At 40.2% G+C, this 15,673-nt stretch overlaps 1 protein-coding gene across 4 annotated transcripts in view; it reads left to right on the top strand.

The window, feature by feature from the left end:
- The window catches only part of CFAP61 (cilia and flagella associated protein 61), a 302,051-nt gene that overhangs the window by 210,572 nt on the left and 75,806 nt on the right, over positions 1-15,673 (top strand). For 3 of the 4 annotated variants that reach the window (XM_027623975.2, XM_027623973.2, XM_027623974.1), the window contains 2 exons: positions 39-213; positions 11,192-11,484. In XM_027623975.2, coding sequence (XP_027479776.1) covers positions 39-213; positions 11,192-11,484 — 468 coding nt within the window. The remainder of the gene's footprint in view (positions 1-38; positions 214-11,191; positions 11,485-15,673) is intronic. The other variant, XM_027623978.1, reaches the window with a different exon arrangement.

Raw genomic sequence — 15,673 nt, 5'->3', positions numbered from 1 at the left:
TACCACCGAAATAAGCATGTCTCTGTAACATACTTCAGGTCCCGTGCCCTACAGGGGCTGATATTAGTCAACACGTGACAAACAGAGAGATTCCAAACAGTGGGAAGCAGCAATACACTGATAAAGTTCCTTGCAATCATTTCACTCTCAACGACGAAGAAGATTGCTGTAAGGCCCTGAGTTGGATAAGGAACAACTCCATCATCGCAGAAGGTAAGGATGTTTGTAACTGTGCATCTTTGCAGAATCGCTTTTTATTTTTATAATGAGTCTCATTCTTCATCTAGTTCCAGTATATAATTAGTGCCTAATTAATTCCAACCAAATCATTCATCTGTCATGCTTTGTTTTCCAGATTAATTTACAACTTGTTGTCATTTTTGGATACCCAGCATGTTTGCTGGGGGAAAGAAAAAGGCTTGAGATAGTTTAATTATCTATAATTATTTTATTACACAAAATGAATATCCGAAAAGCAAAGCATGGCTAAAATCATTAACTAATTAAAGAATAATGTAATAAGCAAACATGTTTAGCAATTATATGGAAAATATGTCTCCTTTTGTGAAGCCGAAAAGACCTCGGAAGAAAAACAAAGGTCTGCATTGGAAGGACTCTTTTCTTCCCTTCCCGAGCCATTGTTCTCTTTCTTGGTGGTGTGTGCACAGTCCTTCCCACAAACGCACGTATTTGAGTTGCATGCCACTTTTTGAATCGAAATGAGACAGTAAACCATTTCAACAAATGCCCCTGCCACTCAAAAGTGTTTTCTCAAGCAGCTTCCTCTCTGTTGCTTGGATTAAATCGAAATTGTCTGACTAGCAAGACAACCAGAACAGGGCCCGGCTACCTCTTTGTCCTTAATTGAAATCTGGGAGTCAAGTTTTGAAGATGACAAAATGCAGCCCCTCCGTTTTAGCCTATCGGGGAGGGTCAGTGACTTGGTTAGCCTATACAGCTCCCCATGGCAGGCTGGGGTTCTTTGCGGTCCAGGAATGTGAAAAAACACTAAGTGCCTATCATCTGGGATCAACATGTAAAATTAAATATATTAATCTATTTAATGTACTTATTCAAATACAATTTAATGATGTTAGTTAATACTAATATATAAAATTAAATACAGTTTCTTCTGATTTTTGGTGGAAGATTAAGGGATTAATTAACTGTTTGTTAAGTTACTACATTTATTCCATTAAATATTTAAAAAATGGGTAGTATCAAGTGACACTCAATACATTGTTGGATTCAATTTGCTAATATTTTATAGGTTATTCAATCTAAATTCATAAGTGAGATTGGATTGTAATTTTCTCTGATAAGCTTTACATGTTCAGTTTGGGGAATTAAGGGTATGCTGGTCTCACCAAGGGTTTTTTGGAAGCTTTTTGTGTTTTTCTAGGGTCTGAAATACGTTGTGTAACCTAAAAGTTGGACCGAAATAACCCATAAAACCAAGTGGGTCTGGAACCTTTGGGTAGAGGTGGGATATATAGATATATACCAGACTCAGATTTAAAACTTGTCAAAGTATTTTCCTATTTCCCTCAGAACTTGGTATTATTTTCAGTTTTGCATCTGTATGTGTTTAAACCTGTTTCAACATTTTAGTCATTTTAGTCACTGCCCTATGACCTACATAGACTTAAGGAATTCTTAATTTGGGGATCAACAAACTTTTACGGTAAAGGTTCAGATAGCAAATATATTGGACTTTGCAAGCCATATGGTCTGTGTCCCATCCACTCAGTTCTGCCACTGCAGCAAGAAAGACAATACATAAATAAATGGGCAAGGCTGTGTTCCAATAAAACTTTATTTACAAAAATCGTTGATGAGCCATAGTTTGCAGAACCTGTTTTTATGCATAGGATTTGTGACAAATCATTACCATTTCCTCAAGTCTAGGCCTCAAACTGTAACTTAAACTCCCTGAAAGCACAAAAGCCCATGGTTCCGTACAAAATGCACAGTGTGTTTTAGGACTGTGGCCAATCCTGTCATAATGCAGTGTTTTAACTTCGAACAGTTGCCTATTTTTGATGTTAGGAATAAGAAGCATTTTGACCAAAAAAAGGGCCTTTGAAAGTGACAATGCAGGTTCTTGAGGTTGAATGTTTATGGCAGAGAATTTAGAAATCCCAAAACAACAAGCACTATGCCCTCCTTCAGATGCCTTTTTTTTTTCATGCTCTTGGCTATCAGATGGAGGAAGAGCATCTGTGTTATTCTGATGACTTGACTAGTTGTCAGAGATGGTGTTACTCTGCTGCCCACCTAAAGGAAAATAAATGCTTTTGCAAGATTTTAAGAATGTCTCCCATCAGCCACTGCATAAAACTCCTCTGAGTGCCTGCTTTTGTCCATTGAACAGCCAAGATAAGAAGTATGTAGAAATGAGTCTCTTGTCTTAAATGTAGGCTATTCCCCCAGGTCTAGTGCTAATGACATTCCCAGGGCATCTCTCAAGTAGGTGCTCTTAACTCTCAGATGCTGGGTCCAGGCTCTGGGAGACATCTGAGAAACTTAACCCTGCCAGATTAATTCATCTCTGTGTGGTGCTCCTTTTCAAATGACTTTTCATGTAAGAAAAGTTAGAAAGAAAACTGTTAACCTCCTGCCTGAAGGAGCTCTTTCTCTTTGTAGCTTTTTCCACAATTAGAGTCCTATTCAGACTTGAATTTAATTAGTCCCATTTCAGATAATATCTTCCTCACATGGGTTGCTGTGAGGATGAAGTGAAATAAATAAGATATTTCATGCCCAACTCAAGACAGTGTGTCATATAGAGTATGAGTTCAGTAATACTACTGCTCCGTGCAGTGAGGTTGTTGCTATGCACTGAAGGTTCCCCAGGGCGTAATCTCAGCCCCTGGTGATCACTCAGTCTAGGACACGGTCTACACAAAAAATGGGGATCCGTGTACACCAGGGGCTGGTCCAGCAGTAGAGAGGCACGGTGTCCTTCCTGAGAGCCCTGGAAACTGAAGTTTGGAGAAAGAGGATCGAGCTCAGCCTTAAAGAAGAGCAGGATAAGTAAACAGAGAGACAGGTTGGGGGAGTGTGAATTGTATTGGTCAGACCCTTGGAGGGCAGCCATGCCCAAGTTTAACTGGTTACTTTTTTTTTTTTAAGATTTTATTTATTTATTTGTCAGAGAGAGAGTCCCCGCGTGCATGAGCGAGCACAAGCAGGGGGAGCGGCAGGCAGAGGGAGAAGCAGGCTCCCTACTGAGTAAGGAGCCCGATGCGGGACTCGATCCCAAGACCCTGGGATCATGATCCAAGCTGAAGGCACAGGCTTAACGACTGAGCCACCAGGTGTCCCTTAACTGCTTACTTTTTAGGGGTTGGGGAACTAGTGAAGGGGGATAACCAGTGCACAAAACAGCACTTTAAGAGGGTGAACCTCCCATCGGTGGTGCCTATGTAATAACCAGAAAGAGATCCAGAAGGAACAGGTTGGAGGTTGAAGGTGGGGCCGCTGTGCACGCAGGTGGGGGCTGCTGCAGCCACTTCTAGCTTCTACTCAAGCCAGTTACGGGATGACGGTATTGGAAGCTAAAAACTGGAAGCCTGGCACTTCATGAAAGCTGAGCAGGGCTGCGTTCCTGGATCCATTGCCATCGCTCCACCAGCCAACCCCGACTTCTTCTTCCCGTCACCGTAACAACACCAGGAAGAATGTGGACATCTTGCTTGATAGTTAGCTTTTGCTCCCTCAGTGCTAATTTCCCCCTTTCTCAATAGTTCAGGGTGGGGCTGGCGGAAGGGAGCTGAGGACAGAGCCCTTCCTACCAAAGTCTGAGAAAAAAAATCTCTTGTGTCTCCGTGGCTGGGATTGGGTCACAGGTCCATCCGGGAATCACACACTGAATCCGGGGACACACCCGACCTGACTTGGCTGAAGTACCAGGACTTGAGGGGAGGGGCTTGTTTGTTGAGGATGGAAAGGGATTGTTCTAGAAGAACAGGTGGATGCTGGGTAGCAGAAGCAAATGGATGGTGAATCGGAGGAGGTCAGCTCTGGAATTTCTGCCCATTGAAACTACAGATACAGCCTCAAAGCATCACCACTGTCCACCCGCTCCCCCACCCCTCACCCGCATTCACTATTTTTGTTCTGCCTGCCCCTGCTTCCAAAGGAGAAATGGTTCTGTGATGGAATTAGCCCAGTCTGAAGGAAATTGTTTTCTGGGCTCCAGAGTTGGATAGGTTTATAGATGTAAATTATCCTAAACTATTAGAACCGCTCCGGTGTCGTGGAGAATAGCTGACATCACCGGCTCAAATGCTGCTTTCAACTGCAAACAAAACCCAGAGGTTTCCGCCAGGGGTTTCAGATGGAACCCGGCAACCTAATACATTGCAACAGTTTATGGCATTAATTGAAACTAATTGAAATTCATCTGCTATTATCTCTGCACTTTCCATGAAAATGAAAAGTAAGATGAAAGTAAAGTAAAAAAATAAATAAATAAATAAGACGGCCTTAATGGCCCGAAATGGATCAATTATTTTCATCTTTAGCTAAATACAGTTTACTGCCTTATTAAAAGCATGTTTGTTAGGAAAAGTATAACATTAAAATTCCAGTGCACGAATCACCAAGCAAAGCCTTTGTTATGTTATATCTAATATAGTCTTCCCTTTTTATTTGGCAGAGCAAAATGAGACAGGTCAGGCTTAGGTCATGGAAATCTTATGCTTTGACTTATAAAAAATAAAAAGAACATTCTCTGGTCTATTCGTGGACAAGATATGTTTTTTAAGTGGATGTTTATTTCATAATTTACTAATATTCTGTGGTATCTATTTTAAATTCTTTCATTATCTAGTTATTTGCTAAAGTTAATTATACAGATGAAATGCCAATTAGAGGTTTTTTGTTTGTTTTTGTTTTTTTAGGAATGTGTTACAAATAAAATGTAGTGGTATGAGCACTCTGAAACCAGACTCGGCAGGTCTGAGTTCTGCTGAACTTGCTGTGTGACCTGGAGTTAGATCCTTAACCTCTCTGTCCTCAGTTTCCTGAAGAACATAGTAACACATATCTTGTGGGCCTATTTTGAGGATAAATGAGGTCATACATAATCACTCTATGTCTCTTTTGAAGTGGAAAAAGGAAATATAATTCTTCATTAAAATACAATGGTATATGTAAATATACATAGACACAATTAAAATACATAAATTGTAAAATGTAGCATATAGCTTTTGTTTTCTCTGGCCTTAAACATATAATAACTAGGAAGAAAATTCATATCAATATCTGTGTGCATAAATCCTGAGTTGATTTCTTCCACAGACTGTATGCATACAATGAGGTGTGATTTCATGGCCAGTCTACCAAATCAGGAAATCCCTTCCTTTTCTTCATTTCACAAGATGGTTTTCTTCCTGGAGAATCCTTCATCTTTAGAGTATTGAGTATGATAATGAAATACATACTTTCTAGGTGGTTAAAATTAAAGCACTCAGTTCAAAAGAATAAAATACTTTTTTAGCATCTACTAAAAAAATTGTTAAAAAGGTTGTTCCATTACTCTTAGGGCAAATCATGTCTTAAAAAAATTAAAACCATATTTTATTTTTTGAACTTAACAGGGAGATCACCTTAAACATTTCATTTCTATAAAACCATGTTACTTTTAAATACTGGTAAATTTTCTGGGCACCTGGGTGGCTCAGTTGGTTAAGTGTCCAACTCTTGATTTGGGCTCAGGTCATGACCTCAGGGTTGTGAGATTGAGCCCCACAACGAGCCCCACATTGGGCTCAGAGCTCAGCAGGGAGTCTGCTTGAGATTCTCTCTCTTCCACTGACCCCCAACCCATGCTCTCTCTTGCTCTCTCTCAAATAAATAAATCTTTTAAATAAATAAATATTAGTAAATTTTCTAGCTTCTGAAACTATTATTTATCTCCTCCAGGAAACAGGATGATGAAAGTGGCCTCATTTCCCCTCTGATTAAGATAATTTGAAGAACCTCCAAAACTGGGTGCATTATAATAGTTGAAATGTTAAAAGGTCATTGCCTTACTTTGGTGATCACAATCAAAGTTGCTAGTGTAGTCCTTTATATCTTCAAAGAGCATGTATCAAAAAGCAAGAAGATCACCTTTCCATTTCTGCCAACATTTTAAATGATAAATCTTAGTGCTTTTTTGATAAGGTAGAGAATTGATGGCCTGCAGAGAGTGATTTGAGACTTCACTTTCCCTCTTTCTCCCCATGGTGGGCTGTCAACACCAAAACCCCTCTCTCCTCTTGGGAGCCCCCTTGTACATTTCACCAGGAAGGTACCTGCAGGTTAGCCGCGAGGGAATGAATGAGTACTCCTCTTGCCAACCTTCATTTCTGGAGCTTTCACCGGGTCCTCTTTGTGATGGTACCCTCCTTGTGCTCTGTTTCCCGTTTCAGATCTGTAATCTTTGTAGTGCATAATTTATTCCCTAAAAGGAGCAACACAGATTGACTTTCCATGAAAATTGCTATGGCTATATTCTATTGCCCTTTATTGAAAATTCACCCAGGCTGTTCTAATCATCCGTTACCATTTGCCATTTCAAAGCAGGACAGCCCACCACGGTACCTCTGTCACCTATCAGATCAAGTGCAAAAACGGGTCGTTTCTTATCCTTAGATTAACTAAGCTGCAGAGAAGACAGTGACCAGGTCTCTTAGCATAAAACTGATATGCAGGGGAAATCCCCAGCTTTCCCACTCTATTTGCATCATATATGCATAGAAAAGTCAGAAGAATGTATATGATATCCCAGTTATGTGAAGGAGCCCCCTGCAATGTGTTACCCCCTTATAACTATTTGCAAAGACTCCATGAGTTATAAAGTACCAAAGTGGTGGAAATGCATCAATTAAAGTAAATCTCTGGCTAACTGAAGTTATCTGACATTAAAAGCATGCCATACATGAATATATATCATGGGTCCCACATAACCTGGGGCTGCCTCACCCCTCTGTTCAGTCTTCAGGGTGTTTGGCACCAACGGAACCCCATTCACCCCATCTCATATATTCTGGCTGGGAAAAAGCTGTCAGACCCAATGTCTCTCATAGGCAAAGCCCTTTTCTCTACTACTATTCATGGCTCAGTTCACACCTCCTTTCCCCTCACCTGGCAACCACTTTGTTTCACCTATTTTTAAACTCTTTTTTCTCATGTACCCAAAGATTGAAGGAAATCTGTATCTCCAAAGCTATCTCTGTTCTTCTGTCTCTCTGCCCCCCTTTTTTTCTCTCTCCATTTCCTTTCTTCCCACTTTCGTTCTTTGATTCAGCTAAAAATTGACCCAACGGTCACAACATGTTATACAAAGGTCAACTTTCTCATAAAACATTTCCATTTCCTTGGGTTTAAGTGCCTACCAATATGGCAGAAGTATTATTTTATACTGTTGTGTTGTAGGCACACACAATTTTGGTTACATTTAGGATTATGTAAGATTTTGGGAGTCTTACTGGAAACCTAATAACCAGATCTAACATTGTGAAGGGGAACATGTTTCTGTCTTACAAATCTCAGGTATACAACTCATCCTGTGGTTGGATGAAGTAGTGCCAGCTTTATAGTGAATACCAAGTAGAAATATGTAGTAGGAAAATCTGGCCACAGGGAGGTTGTTCTGCAAAAGATAGGAGGCACAAAAGTAAGGCCCAATTAACTTATGATCAACAGTATGATAAACCTCAAACATTCATCCATGTATCTAGTCAGGAAACGTTTTGTCACACCCACGGTAGAGCAGGTACTATGCAAGGCTCCTGGGGTAACATGGCAGGCAGGGCCAACTTGAAGGCACCTCATAGATAATCTTAGGCATGTAGACTGTGGTGAGTGCAGGGGAGGAAAGGGAGAGACTACCATGGGCCTCCTGGGGCTTCACCTGGCTGGAGGCTGGACTGTCTGCTTAGATCAAGGCACAACCACAGGCTGTGGTCAGATCTTGACACGGGGGCTTCAAAAGCACTATTTCTATCCCAGCCATGCTAGAAAATTACTTCAATGAATATAATTAATCATATGTTTACACCTAGGTTGGTATATGTCCTGAAATAAATCAATAATCAAAATCTTTGTCTATTAGGTTTATTCTGGGGGAGCATAAGACTTTGCTTATCCTATGAATTATGTCCATGCTTCTATTGTTGCTGTTAGCTTATCAAAAAATTATTTTCCAGGCATTTGAGTGAAGCCAGTGTTATTGGTAACAGCTCTAAATATTATTGTTAGTTTTTTTGTGTGTGTTTGAGTACAGTCTACACACAATGTTACATTAGTTTCAGGTGTACAACATAGAGATTCACAACTCTATAGTTTATGCTATTGTTACTGATGGTGATGAAAGTGATAATGGATTGTGTAGCAAAGTGCTTGGCTTTGTGCCTGATATATAGGAGTCACAAGCTAAATATGAATGGACTCTAAAAATTCTTTACCAAGAGAAAGTGCAAAATGATGTAGAAAGAACTCACAAATATGGAAAGAATAATCCCCCTCTGAGAGTGCAAACATTTAAAGATTTTATTGTTTTAAGTATTCTCTGTACCCAATGTGAGGCTCAAATCCACAACCCTGAGAACAAGAGTCACATGCTCTACCGACTGGGCCAGCCAGGCTCCCCCAGAGTGCAAACATTTAAAAGGCAAGAAATGGAAGTGGCAGAGCTGACTTCGTCACATCGGGTCTTGTTATATTTGTGAAAGGATGTGATTTGACCAGTGACATGTTCTTATTTATGTTGTAGATTATATTAAAATGAGATTCTACTATAGTCTGTGGGTAATGAGAGAAATATATGTAAATAGTCTTATAAAAGATGTTTGGATGAAAACTTTTAGATGGCATCACATAAGCATCTATTTACTATGGCCATTATGACTGTGAGAGTTTGTGTTCAGCAAACAGCCACACCCTCCCCACTCCTACCGTGGGCAGAGTGTGCTTCTCACTCCTTTGACCATGTGCTTGGCCCTGTGACTTGCTTTGCTCAATGGAATGTTAGTGGACCTACTATTGCAAGGAAGGGCTTGAAAAGTGAGCAGTTGCTCTTGCCCTCCTGGCCCCCTGCCTTTCTCCATAAATAGGACAGGCCTCAGGTATCTCTTGGTCCAAGGAGAATGAAACATGGTGCAGACCCGATCCCAATCACAATGTGGAGCCAGATGGGGCACCATCAGCCAGCACGCAGATGTGTGAGCTGACCTACAACAGTAGGCCAGCTGTTGTTCCACACTGAGTCTTGGGGTGGTTTGTGACGCAGCATTATCGCAACTCTTAGGATAAGCAAAGACTCCGGGGGGGGGGGGTGGATTTTGTTTCAAACTGAACTTCAAGATAGGCAAATCTATTCTGAAGTTAGAATACCTATCAATAAATTTAAAATTTTAAATTATTTAAAATATTAATCTAATTTAAATATGAGAGATTTTATAAAATATGTTACCTTTTGAAGTGAAAAGCAGCGCCCTCTTCAGCTGCCTACAATCTGTGGGCAGCCCCTGTTAGACAGTACCCAGCAACATCACATTGCCCAGGCTTCCATGACCCTCTCATGAAAAAGCCCATCTCACACTATCTAGAAACTAACATGAAAGAGACTGGAAAAATATTCAACTCTGAACTGTGTGGGGGCCTAAACACTTAAATTTGTTTCCCCAAAAATGAATGTTGTTTTGACATGCATATTTTAAAAGGGCAGAAGACCTCAAGACTTTGACAGTTTCAGGTTCAAGTTTTGGCTTTCCTGGCAGGCTGATTCTTTGTTGTGCCAGACCGCAAGGATGCATGTTTCACAGCAGGTGGAAGCCTCAGTAATTTTAGCAAAATGTTGGCTCTTTCAGCCATGGAAAATGCAGTCCACCAAGGAATGTTGCATTAGAGCATCTGAATAGAGAGGGAATCATAGCCACAAAATTAGAGCCTCCTAGTGAAGGCAGGAAGAAAGGACCCCACCCTCTGGCCTCAGTGCCTTCTTGCCATTCCATATTTGAGCAACAGGAAGTATGGGAGAACTTTCTAGATGCTGTTACCCTCAAAGAAGAATCTGAAAGTTATTCTAGTTCCTTTTTTCCCCTAAGCAAATAAGACAAGCAAGCCATTACACCTTCTTTCAGTTTTAGATGGAAATGATTTTTGCATCATTTATTCAACCAAATTGAAGAAATACACTTACCATTTATTTTGCCTTGTAAAATTTCTCTCAATATCATTCCATAAACAAGAGGGGAAAAAAAGAGATTTTCAATGAATCTATCATTTTGTCATAAAGTTTTACATATTGCCTGACAAGTGAGTCTACAACAGTTCTTTTGTAAAAAGGTAAAAATGTCAATTCAGTGTCAAAAATAGCATGTAAATAGCATGTAATACATTTCACTCATTTGATAGTTTGATCTTAAAAGTGATGAAACTAGTAGAATAACTATGTAATTACTTTTGTAGTATTTTTAAGAATGTAAATAAGTAGTTTAGACTATTGCCATCTAAACGCTCTTACACAGAGGAAATCTTTCAAGATTCTGTTGTGATTTCATTCTTACTGACTGAAAGAACATCCTGCTGTTCCTTTTGCCAGGTCTTGACTCCTTAAATCTAAAAATCAGAATTTGAATCTTCATTAAATTATCCGTTGAAAAGCAGAATGTTCTAGTCTTTCGTTCTCAAAAAAAGGAAAGAGATTTCCTTGAAATCAACCCAATTCAACACTTAAATATTAAAATATCTGTACCATCATGTCCATGACTATGTGTGTTTTTTTTAATCAATGTCCTTTTCATCATTTACGCAGAACTTGCAAATATTGCAAACTTTAATTTTTTTCCTTAACAAATGTAGCGACTAGAGAACAAAGACAAGATAAAAGGTTTTATTCCAGATGGCTTCATTTAGCATAATTTCAACTTTCAAATTACAGGACCATAGATGAATGTCCTACTTCTGGGTTGAAAGTACTTGACTACTTTGTGGGATGTTTTGTGCCAATTCTTTACTAAATTATCTTGGTCACCGTTGCTAGGTAACACCGCTGGCTTCCCGCAGCTGAAAGGAGGAGAAGGTTATAGGGAACAATTCGGCATTATTAGCATTTGACTAAGAAGGTTGTTGGGTTTTTTTTTTGTTGTTGTTGTTGTTGTTTAACCATAGATCTTAACATTTCCCCCCTTTTCAGGGAATGTCATTGTCTATGGGAATACAATTGACACTTACACCACAGTGGAGACGCTCTTAAACATCGGTGTGAGGGGCTCCTATATCCACCTGGTGCAGCCCCCGCCCACTTCCACCATCACCTGCATCAACAACTACTCGGTGGAGAGCGCGGTGGAGGAGGCGCTCAGAGCAGCGGGGGTTACCGTTTACCGCGATGCTCTCCTGGCTCAGTGGAACGAGGGCCGGGACCCAGACCCCATTCGCAGCGCCTGCTTCACCACGCCCACCAAGCCTTTCAGACTTCCGTGCTCCGTGAGTAGGTCCCTGTGAACTTCACTTGCCACCTGCGGAGAGCCGTCACCTGACCAGGACGCTGGGTCCCAGAGATGGCCCGTGGGGGATTTATAGCCACAGTTTTTGGGTTTTCTTTTCTAATGGTTCAGATGATCTCTTGCTGAGGGACAAGCCACCCCAAACTTAGTGCCATAAAACAGCAATCATTTATTATGATTACCTCTCCATTCTGGGGTTTGAGGGAGCCCAGCTGGGCATTTCTCAGGTGAGGTCTCTCATGTGGCTGAAGTCAGACTGTAAGCTGGAGTCATGTTCATCCCCCTGTCTGGCTTTTGATGCTAGATTAGCTTCAGCTGAGATTTTGTCCAGAACATGGACTTCATCTTGGCAGGGTGACTTGGTTCTAAGAGCCAGTGGGAAAGAGAGAGAGAGAGACTGTATCACCCGCCTATATCCAAGGGGAAGAGAATTAGACCCTGCCTCTTCATGGACTGAGTGTCAAAGGTTTGAAAAGCGCTAACAGTGACCGAGAACTCACTGTGTGTCAGGCACCATGGTGCATGCTTACAGTATAGTCCGTCACCTGGTCACAACAGCTCTGTAAAGGAAAGCATCCCCATTTTACAGATGAGAACACTCTGACCCCAAGTCAGTGGTATGCTGGGCTCCCGACCCAGTTCAGAAGTACCCCAAATCTATGCTGCTGTTAACTTTCTAAGATTCTGGAAACAGCAATAGGGGTTTCTCCCCCATGGAATGGAGACTTAGAAGACCTTTCTCTCTCTCTCTCTCTCTCCCTATCTATCTATCTATCTATCATCTATTATCTAGTATCTACCTATCTATTATCTATCTATCTATCTATCTATCTATCTATCTATCTATCTATCTATCTATCTATCTATGTTTCAAGAGAAGAACTTTTCTCTCAGGTTGTGTAATAGTCTGACCTCATATTTGCCAGTCAGATTAGCAGAAGCCAGCAGTTGGGGAGAGAGGGACGGGGCCAGTCAATCTAACAGAGAAGCAGGAGACCCCTTACAAAAGGGAGGCTGAGTTCAGTGTGAGTGTGGGGCTGGGTGGGTCAAGGGTATATATTATTGGTTGTGGTAAAGAATGCTAGCCACATTTAGTGGGCAAACTGGTTGGGGGAAGCCAGTGGGGGCTCATAGCAATCCCTTACCTAAGTCACGTCTTCTGACTCAAATGCCCCCACAGGTAAATGAGGGTGACCCTCATCCCACACCCACCCCACAGTCTATCTAGATAGGAGCTCAAAGCACACCACCAGCGCAAAAGAGATTTCTCTGGAATCCCTCATTTTATCCTGATGATCTATGGAAATTTTGCATTCTGCTCTTTCATACATGTGTTTATTCATTCATTCCACAAATATTCACTGAACGTCTGCTAGGTCTTAGGCTCTGTCCTAAGTGTGAGAGTCATAGCAGTGAAAAAGACAGAAAAAGTTCATTTTATTTTAATGTAAAAATGACATGGTCTATACATGTATGTCACAATACCTATTTAAATTAAGAAGAATCCAAATGTTTTCACCCAAATTTTCTCCCCAAAATGACAATAATGGAAGATGTGCCAAATTTATGCCGGGGAAACTCTGGAGCTAAACACATACCCTACTTAGGAAGTAGAGGCATAAGAAAACCTCCCCTAGTAACCAATTGAATACAGGTTCTCTAGCAGCCCCCTTGGGCCTTTATTTCCCTATTTAGATCAAAACTGAAATCATGGCAAAGACATTTTGCAAATGCTCTCAACTGCCTTGGATCTAACACACCTTCCTTCTGAAACTTCATCCTAAAGCAAACTGAGCCAGGTAAAGTCTCCTGCTTCCCCCACTGTGCTCTGCACCACAAGGAACAGCCACTGCAGGTGATGTTTCTCAGCCCTAGTTGCTCACTGACCTTCATCTGTGTTTGGCTAACAGTAGGTACTGGCAGGAGATTTCTCCGTTCTACTGTCAGCTTTGAGTAGCATCTCTGTCAGGGCATTAGGAAACTTTTGGTGGGGATGAATACATTCATTATCTTGACTGTGGTCAGTGTTGTGGGTTGCATTATGTCCCCCCCCCCCCGGAAAGATAGGGTCCTAATCCCCAGTACCTGTGAATGTGACCTCATTGGAATTAGGATCTTTATAGATGTTATCAACTGAAGAGGAGGACATACTGGATTGAGGAGGGCCCTAAACGTAATAACTGGTGCCTGTCTATGGAGAGAAAGGTTGGATTCAGAGGAGACCCTTGGGGAAAGAGGCCATATGATGAAGTGATGGCAGCTGTAAGTCATGGAGCAGCAAGCATGGCTGGCAACCACCAGAAGCTAGAAGAGACAAGCTGCAAGGAGTCTTCCCTAGAGCTCTAGGAGGGAGCATGGTCATGACAACACCATGACTTCAGACATCTCATCTCCAGAATTGTGAGAGAGTAAATTTCTGTTGTTTTAAGCCACCCACTAACTGGTACTTTGTTGCAGCAGGACTGGCAAACTAAAACAGATGGCGTCACAAGCATATGTACCTGCTAAAGCTAAAATTTTTAGACCTGGAATCATACATTATGTACTAGTTTATATCTGGCTCCTGTCACTCAGCATAATGGTATTGAGATTCATCCATATTATTTCATGCATCAATAGTTCTTTCTTTTTCATTGCCGAGTAGTATTCCACTGTATGGCTATATCACATTTGGTTTATTCATTCAGTTGCTATGCATAATCTTGTACACATCTTTGTGTAGACATATTTTCACTTCTCCTAGCTATACATCCAAAGAATGGCTAGGTCATATGGTCAGTGAATGTTTACCTTTTAAAGAAGCTGTGGTACTGTTTTCTAAAGTAGCTGTATTATTTCATATTTCTACCAGCAATGTATGAGAGTTTCAGTTGCTCTATATTCTTGCTGGCACTTGCTATTATCAGCCTTTCTAATTTTAGCCATTCTAGTGGGTATGATATGATGTATCATTGTGTTTTTAATTTTTGATTTCCTGATGACTAATGATGTTGGGCATCCTCTCATGTGCTTATTGACCATTGGTATATCTCCCTTTGCACAGTATCTGAGCTATTATAAGTGGGTTTGTAAAATTTTGTTTTCCAACTGATTGCTGCTAGTAATTGAAATGCAGTTGATCTTGTATATAAACATTGTATCCTGAGACATTAATAAATTCACTTATTCTAGAATTGCTTTCTAGGTCCATAAATAGTCTGCAAGTAGGAACTATTTTACTTCTTTCTCATATTTAGGCCTTTTATTTCATTTATTTGCTTATTCTACTTGCTAGAACCTCCAGTGAAATGTTGACTGAAAGTGGGGAAAATGGACATTCTTGCCTTTTTCCATATCTCAAAAGGTAACTTTTAGGCATTTGCCCCTTTATTTTGAGGTTAGCCGTGTGGTTTTTGGTGCCTTTTATCTGACTGAGGAAGTAACCTTTCATTCTTAGTTTGCTCAGAAGATTTATCATGAATAGCTATTGAATTTTGTCAAATATTTTTTTTCATGTCTATGAATAAAAGATCGTATTCTTATCTCCTTAGTGCTATTGATAGGGTGAATTACATGGATTGAGTTTCAAAATGTTCAGCTAACCTTTCATTTCTGGAATAAATCCTAGTCATTCATGATGTATTATCCTTCTATATATTGTTGAATTTGATTTGCTAATGTTTAAAGAACTTTTGAAACCATTTTACAACTATATTCATGAGGGTTCTTATCTGTTTTTTTTCCCTGGTTTTGTGTAATTTTCCTTGGGTAACTTTCTGGTTTTGTGTAATGTCTTTAAAAGTTTTCAGTATTTGGGCTATGCTGGCCTCATAAAATAATTTAGGCAATGTTTCCTCCTCCTCTGTTTTCTGAAAATATTTGTGTACAACTCAAATGTTTGATAGAATCAACCAGTGGAAACATCTGGGCCTGGAGTTTATGTTGTGGGAAGGTTTTTGATGAATTCAATTTCTTCATTAGCTCTAAGGCTACTCAGATTTTCTGCTTCTTCATATGTCAATTTTGGTATTTTGTATTTTTCAAGAAATTTGTCCATTTCTTTTAAATTGGTTAAATGTTGGCACTAAGTTGTTCACATCTCTTATATTATCTATGTAAAGTCTAAAATCTGTAGCATAGCCTGTATTTCATTGCTGGTATTAGAGATTTGTGTTCAATCTCTCTCTCTT

This window comes from Zalophus californianus, chromosome 8, assembly GCF_009762305.2.
Source record: "Zalophus californianus isolate mZalCal1 chromosome 8, mZalCal1.pri.v2, whole genome shotgun sequence".
Taxonomy (NCBI): domain Eukaryota; kingdom Metazoa; phylum Chordata; class Mammalia; order Carnivora; family Otariidae; genus Zalophus; species Zalophus californianus.
Note: the sequence above shows the minus strand (reverse complement) of the source record. Positions and strands in the feature narration are given on the sequence as shown.